Source organism: Piliocolobus tephrosceles, chromosome 19, assembly GCF_002776525.5.
Source record: "Piliocolobus tephrosceles isolate RC106 chromosome 19, ASM277652v3, whole genome shotgun sequence".
Classification (NCBI taxonomy): domain Eukaryota; kingdom Metazoa; phylum Chordata; class Mammalia; order Primates; family Cercopithecidae; genus Piliocolobus; species Piliocolobus tephrosceles.
Genome location: NC_045452.1, coordinates 36,192,661 through 36,200,578, shown reverse-complemented (window position 1 = coordinate 36,200,578; position 7,918 = coordinate 36,192,661). Strand labels below are relative to the sequence as shown.

Genomic DNA, 7,918 nt, shown 5'->3' with positions numbered 1-7,918 from the left:
GGCCCCAGGCCAGGCTCCACCCACCGCATGGGTCCCCTGGGCCCCAGGCCAGGCTCCACCCACCACATGAGTCCCCTGGGCCCCAGGCCAGGCTCTACCCCTACCCCATGAGTCCCATGGGCCCCAGGCCAGGTTCCACCCACCGCATGGGTCCCCTGGGCCCCATACCAGGCTCCACCCACCGCATGGGTCCCCTGGGCCCCAGGCCAGGCTCCACCCACCACATGAGTCCCCTGGGCTCCAGGCCAGGCTCTACCCCTACCCCATGAGTCCCATGGGCCCCAGGCCAGGCTCCACCCACCACATGGGTCCCCTGGGCCCCAGACCAGGCTCCACCCACTGTATGAGTCCCCTGGGCCCAAGGCCAGGCTCTACCCACTGCTTGAGTCCCCTGAGCCCCAGGCCAGGTCCCACCCAGCGCATGTCAGGACGCACCCTTCCCCGGCCCACCAGCTGGGCTCCTGAGGAGCTCATGACTTCAGAGCCGGTGTGAGCCTGAAATTCAAGCCTGCTCACAAGGCCGGCACAGTGGCTCACACCTGTGATCCCAGCGCTGTGGAAGGCCAAGGTGGGAGGATCATTTAAGCCCAGAAGTCTGGGACCAGCCTAGGCAACATATCGAGACTTCATCTCTACAGAATGTTTTTTTTTTTTGAGACGGAGTCTCACTCTGTTGCCCAGGCTGGAGTGCAGTGGCCGGATCTCGGCTCACTGCAAGCTCCGCCTCCCGGGTTTATACCATTCTCTTGCCTCAGCCTCCAGAGTAGCTGGGACTACAGGTGCCCACCACCTCGCCCAGCTAGTTTTTTGTATTTTTTAGTAGAGACGGGGTTTCACCGGGTTAGCCAGGATGGTCTCGATCTCCTGAACTCATGATCCGCCCGTCTCGGTCTCCCAAAGTGCTGGGATTACAGGCTTGAACCACCGCGCCCGGCCAGAATATTTTAAAAAATAAATTAGTTGAGCATGGTGGCACAGCTACTTGGGAGACAGAGGCAGAAGGATCAGTTGAGCACAGGAGGTCGAGCCTGCAGCAAGCTGTGATGGAACCACTGCACTCCAGTCTGGGCAACAGAGCAAGACCCTGTCTCTAAAAACAGACAAAAGCCCCTTGCCACCACGGGCAGCACACAGCTCCCATCTCTGGCCTGATTCTGTCTTCACCCCTACTGCCTTCTCCTGGCAAGCGTGGGCTCGGTGTTAATGCTGGCCCAGGTCCCACGATGGTTAATTTTAATGCAGATTAATGGGGCCGTGGGGAGCCCAGGCATCGGTCACACCTCATTCTGGGCGTGTGTGAGGGGATTTCTCAATTAGCACAAGAGTCAAGAGGCAGAAACGTGTGCTACTGTGGAGGGCCTCACCCAAGCAGCTGAGGCCTGAATAGAACCAAAGGTGGAGTTTCCTGCCTTGGGACTGGAACCGCTGGCTCTCCAGTCTCCAGCCTGCCGCCTCACCCTGCAGATCTCAGGGTCCGTCAGCCTCTGTGATCTCATGAGCCAGTTCCTTAACACAGATCTCATTCCCTCCCTCTCTCCCCTCCCCACACATCCTCTCAGTCCTGCATAGGGTCTCCACAGGACCCTATGCCAGCTCCACAGGACCCTATGCCAGGACCCTATGCCAGCTCCACAGGACCCTATGCCAGGACCCTATGCCAGCTGTCATGAGGCACAGAGGGGTGAGCAGGGTGGGGGTAAGGAACATCCAGGCAGAGGCCTCGGAGCCCATCCCCACTCTGCCACGGCTGTCACTCCTATCTTTGTAGGCAGAGGTCCCTACTTAGCGACCCAGGAAAACCAGGGAACCCAGATGAGATCAGCTCCTTGCGTTTCGGGGACACTGAGGCACAGCGGCAGTGTTGGAGAAGGGAGCCCTGAGTGCCGCAGGCTTCTGTGGCCCTGAGGCAGTGAACCAGGGCTGGCCGGTGGCCTTTCCGACGAGGGCCAGGTGGTGCTATGTTAGGTCTTGGGGGCTGTGCTGTCTCTGTTGTGACCACACAGCCCTGACCTGCTCGAAAGCAGCCACAGACAGTGGTGACACGTGTGAACATGCTCCGGGAAGACTTGATTTGGGGACCCTGACGTTGGCATTTGCATCTTTTTTTTTTCCTGAGATGTTCAAACACAACTAAATGTGAGATTAAGAGGGGAACCCTCCTCCCCAAGCTCGGAGGTGGGGCCGGGGCCCTGGAAGGCCTTCATGTGCCATGGGGCGGCTGTGATTTTGAGCCTGAGAGCCATTCTGAGGGGTGGGTGTTACCTACCTGCAGGCCCCCCCACCACACCTGCCCAGGCCTGGTCCCGCGCTGCAGAGCCAAGGATGGGAGATGGGGTTAGACTCGCCGCCCTCACGGACCAGCCTCAGCCGCCGAGTGCTCACCCACTGCACACAGGCCTGGGGGGTGGGCAGGCTCCGGGCTCCAGGCCCCCTCCCAACTCTTCCTGTGGGCCCCGGGCCGAGGGCTGCCATCTATAACCCAAAACCTGCGAGCGGCACTCCTGGCCTGTGGGGATGTGGTGGGGACGCCCGGGGATGTGCTCAGGAGTCACCAAACCTCAGAGCTCGCTGGGAGCAGGGCTCCGAGGACAGCCCACGAGTGGCTCCTCTGAGACCCATGTGGGGGTTTCCGTTCAGAGCAGCCCCCCGAAGGCCACGAGGCTGTTGGGGCAAACACTGCCTCTCCAGGGCTGCAGGACGTGGCCAGGGTCAGGACTTGAAACCCTTCCAGATGTTTCTGGGCTTGTCCCTGAGAGTCCCCAAGACTCCTGGCCTCCCGGGAGGCAAAGGGCCCCTACCCTGTGTGGCCTGAGGGGTCCCTGCAGGAATCGTAGGTGCAGCCCACCAGCCCGGGACGTGTGGGAGGCCCGGGCACAAAGACTGGATGTCACTGAAGGTCAGCACCACCCACTCCCCTAACACCCCGCGGGGGACGGGGACCCAGCTGCCGCCCATGGCAGAGGCCAGGCTTGGTGGCCTGACCCCAGTGAGAACCCCATGCACAGAGCAGGTGTCCACTCACATTGGATCTGCTCGTGCACCACCAGGGCGAAGTGGTCCATCTCCAGGATGCGCGAGAGCCTGCCCAGCGTGTCCGTCAGGTGGATCTGCAAGGGAAGCGCGGTCAGTGGGCCCCACCGGTGCCAGGAAAAGGAACACGGGTGACAGGAAAGCATCGCGCGAAAGGATCCTAACCTAGGAATCAGAGGGTGACAGGACACACTTGAGAAAGACCCTTTGAGGAGGCCGGGCACGGTGGCTCACACCTATAATCCCAGCACTTTGGGAGGCCGAGGAGGGCAGATCACCTGAGGTCACGAGTTCGAGACCAGCCCGGCCAATGTGGTGAAACCCCATCTCTATTAAAAATACAAAAATCAACAGGGCGTGGTGATGAGTGCCTGCAATCCCAGCTACTCAGGAGGCTGAGGCAGGAGAATCGCTTGAACCCGGGAGGCAGAGGTTACAGTGAGCTGAGATTGCACCACTGCACTCCAGCCTGGGTGACAGAGGGGGACTCCGTCTCAATAAAATAAAATAAAATAAAATATAAAATAAAATAAAATAAAATATATAAAATAAAATAAAATATAAAATAAAATAAAATATAAAATATAAAATAAAATAAAATAAAATAATAAAATAAAATAAAATAAAATAAACCTTTTGAGCAACTACCAAATTAAGAAAGGGGCTGGGAGCAGTGGCTGTTGCCTATAATCCCAGCACCTTGGGAGCCCAGGAGTTTGGAACCAGCCTGGACAACATAGCAAGACCTCATCAAAAACACAAAAACTTAGCCAAGCATGGTGGCACGTGCCTGTAGTCCTGGCTACTTGGAGGCTGAGGCAGGTGGATTGATTAAGCCTGGGAGTTCAAGGCTGCAATGAGCCATGATCACGCCACTCAACTCCAGCCTGGGCGGCAGAGAGAGACTCAGTCTTGAGGGGAAATAAAAAACAGGAAGGGGGCGTGGAGAGGCCTCGAATGCGCTATTACGTCAAAGAGCCAGTGTGAGAGGGCTCTGTGCTATCTGATTCCAACTCTATGACGTCCTGTTTAAGGGAACACTAGTAAAAAAGAGCTGTGGACTCCGGGGTCGGGGGTGGGCTGAACAGCCGGAGCGCAGAGGCGTTTTAGGGCTGCGAGCGTTCCTCTGGACGGTCCTATACTCCCATCTGAGGGGAGCTCAAACCTCCACTCACTGTGGCCTTCAGTGCCATCGATTTCCTGGGGAAATGCCACCAGGGCTGTACAAGCCCCTCCTGGGACACAGTGAGGACACTTGCTATTCAGAAACGGGCAGGCAAACCCCGAGATGGGGCGCACCTCACAGTGAACCACCCTCAGGTCTGCACGGCAGGTGTCCTTCCCGTTTTGACCTGGCAGTAGAGGCGGCTTTCCCAGGTAAACCGTGAGCTCCCGGGGCTCGGAGGCGGCACCGCCTGACCCTGTACCGAATGCTCAGGAGGCAAAGCGCCGCGATGTGCCCCGTGCATCCAGAAGCAAGAGTGTGATTTATGGAAAGTCCAACCCCCCAGCGCTCGTTCTTACGAAGGCAGACCCTGCACGTGTCGGAAGACCAAGGAGGCAGCGTTTTCCCGTCCGACAAAAGAACCAGGAGTAACACCCCTGGGAGCCGTGAAGGCCAGGACCTGCCCCGCCCCTCTCACCGTGGGACAGACCCTCGGCCTGGGGACCACGGGAAGGGCCAGCACCGGGTAGAACCGTGTGCCCAGGGGATGGGAGCCACTGTTTTCTGTGGTGGGGCCCAGCCTTTGCCTCGGGACAGGGTCTGAAACGAGGTAGCTTCTACTCCTGCTGAAGGCCATCCTATCCCTGCATCCCTTCCCCTTGGGGCCCGGAGCAGAGTGGGACACAGGGAGGCCCCACAGGGGCTCTGTCCCTGCTGGCCAGGCCCCTCGTGTGGGCCATGGTGAGAGCTCAGGCCTTGGCGGCAGGTCTACTAGAGCCCAGTGGAGCAAGCAGGGCAAGCGCGGCTGCGAGCTCAGCTGCGCCTGGGAGTCAGGGCATCGCTGGATGATGACCAGGCCTCCGAACCCCCACGCCCTTGGGCATGAGGCCAGCGGCCACCAGCCCTGCCCTTTAGCTGTCTCAGATCCTGCCAGCTTCAAGATCAAAGTCAGAAAACCAAAGCACCAACCAGAGAGTCTCAACACAACCACCAGAGAGCCGGCTCACCACCTCGCCAGGCAAGGGCACCCAATCTGTCCCATCAGTGCAGGGGCCGGGGCAGCCCGAGAATCAATACCAAAGGCCACAGACACCATGGAATAGAACTCAGCGACTCAGCACGGAGAGGGGCAGACAGGCAAGCGACATTGCGCAGCGGGTCGCAGGACGACCACCAGGTCCGTGGGAAGGAGGTAGAAACGGTGAGCACCTCCCAGGCGTCTTCACCCACACAGCCCTGGAGGGTGTGGCTGAGGGGGACCCCCAGCCTGGGGTGGCTGCCTAGGGGTGGGGTGGGGGCTCAAAGGGGCACAAGAAGCCTTTGGGGACAACAGATGTGTCATGGATGACAGCATCGTGGGTGTATATTTATGTCAAAATCACTAAGCTAGGCCAGGCACGGTGGCTCACGCCTGTAATCCCAGCACTTCGGTAGCCTGAGGTGGGCGGATCACGAGGTCAGAAGTTCAAGACCCACCTGCCCAACATGGTAAAACCCTGTCTCTACTAAAAATACAAAAATTAGCTGGGTATGGTGGCACACGCCTGTAATCCCAGCTACACAGGAGGCTGAGGCAGGAGAATCGCTTGAACCCGGGAGGCGGAGGTTGCAGTGAGCAGAGATTGCGCCATTGCACTGCAGCCTGGGTGACAGAGCCAGACTCTGTCTCAAAAAAAAAAAAAAACAAATCACTAAGCTGTGTGTATTAAATATGTTCATTGTATCCTATAATACCGCAGTCAAGAATGGAGGGGAGAGTGGGGAGGAAGGAGAGAAACTTCCAGCACTGGTGGGTAGTGCTCTCACGTGGTGCTGGGCACCATGACCCCACTCAGTGATCAGTGGGGGCTGGAGAGTCTCCAGGAGCTCCCCACAGAGTGGGAGGCGATGGCAGCTCCAGAAAGCACAGGAAGCACCTCCCGCAGCACAGGTGCTCTGGGGCCGGGACAGCCAGCGCGAAGCTGGGAAGGAACACCCTCTAGGTGGGCATGGGGGCTTTGCCCCCAGTGGGCTTGGGAGGGGGGTCACAGCCCCGCAAGTTTTCTGTGGAGTGAGAGGAGACACGATGGGGGGTCCTGCAAGGCCCACTCGGGAGGTGGTGGCAGCCGAGTGTGAGAAACACGTGGATTCAGGTGACGTTTCAGGTGTGTGTATGAGATGGGAAAGAAGTCAAATCTGTGCCGGGCGCGGTGGCTCACGCCTGTAATCCCAGCACTTTGGGAGGCTAAGGTGGGCGGATCACAAAGTCAGGAGATTGAGACCATCCTGGCTAACACAGTGAAACCCCATCTCTACTAAAAATACAAAAAAAAAAATTAGCCAGGTGTCATGACAGGCACCTGTAGTCTCAGCTACTCAGGAGGCTGAGGCGGGAGAATGGCGTGAACCCGGGAGGCGGAGCTTGCAGCGAGCTGAGATTTCACCATTGCACTCCAGCCTGGGCGACAGAGTGAGACTCCATCTCAAGAAAATACAAACAAACAAAAAAATACAAAAAATTAGCCAGCGTGGTGGCGGCGCCTGTAGTCCCAGCTACTGGGGAGGCTGAGGCAGGAGAATGGCGTGAACCCGGGAGGCGGAGCTTGCAGCGAGCCGAAATCGCGCCACCGCACTCCAGCCTGGGTGACAGAGCAAGACTCTGTCTTAAAAAAAAAAAAAAAGTCAACTTCACTCCTACGTTTGGGCAGAACCCTTAGCCTTTCCAGTGTCAAGAGCCTCACCTCCATGTCCCGGGGCTCCATGTGGAACGTCACACGAGCTTTCCTGGCCACCCTCAGAGCAGCAGAGGGTGGGTGTCTCAGGACAAGCACGGGGTCTAACCAGCCCGGCAAGGAGCCACCATGGGCTTCTCTCAGAATGTTCTAGCTCTTGTTGGATAACCAAGTGTGCAAATGAGGCTGGGCATGAGAAAGATCCTGGCAGATGCCGCATGGTGCCGGGGACAGCCTCTCAGCACAAACGACCTCCTCAAGTCCCCAAGACATGGCTGGCATGGATGAGCCTGCACTGATGAGAGCCTCCTCTCCAGCTGCTGCACTTGTAAAGTGGGTGCTTCTCAGCTTCATGGTTTGAGGGGTGCAGCCAGCTTTGGCCTAAGTGGTGTTGAGGGTCGAGGACCCAGCACCCCCACACGGGAAGTGCCGCATCCTGCCTTCGAGGCCGGGGGCACTCGGGCACGCTCTGCAGTCCCGAAGCGCCTGCGTACCTGTTTGAACTGCCCGTAGGTAACTGAGTAGCTGTTGGAACTGCCCGTAGGTGCCTGTTTGAACTGCCCGTAGGTGACTGAGTACCTGTTTGAACTGCGTGTAGATGACTTTGCCAACTTGGTCTGATGGCTGCACCTTCCCGGCAAGCAGGGACGACAGCATGTTCCCAAGCGTCACCATTCCCAGGATCACCCTGCGGGGTGGGGGCAGGCAGGGGTCAGCGCTGGCACCTCACGCCTCCCAGGACGGCAGGGCACACCCTCAGCTGCCCCGGGGAGGAGCGCACTCTGGCCACACGTGGGAGTCGAGCCTCTGCCACGAGCCTCTGCCACGAGCCTACACACGGCGGCAACCAGGCGGGGCCCTGACGGGGAGAAAGAAACCAGGTAAGCCAGGGTCGAGGGTGACCAGGGTCGAGGGTGACCAGGGTCGAGGGTGACCAGGGTCGACGGTGGCCAGGGTTGAGGGTGACCAGGGTGGAGGGTGACCAGGGTTGACGGTGACCAGGGTCGAGGGT

At 58.6% G+C, this 7,918-nt stretch overlaps 1 protein-coding gene across 2 annotated transcripts in view; it reads right to left on the bottom strand.

Moving 5' to 3' along the window:
- Positions 1–7,918, bottom strand: part of CBS (cystathionine beta-synthase) — a 27,961-nt gene that overhangs the window by 1,376 nt on the left and 18,667 nt on the right. For both annotated transcript variants that reach the window (XM_023192219.2, XM_023192226.2), the window contains 2 exons: positions 7,486–7,594; positions 3,023–3,107 (listed from right to left, as the gene is read on the bottom strand). In XM_023192219.2, the coding sequence (XP_023047987.1) occupies positions 3,023–3,107; positions 7,486–7,594 (194 nt within the window). The remainder of the gene's footprint in view (positions 1–3,022; positions 3,108–7,485; positions 7,595–7,918) is intronic.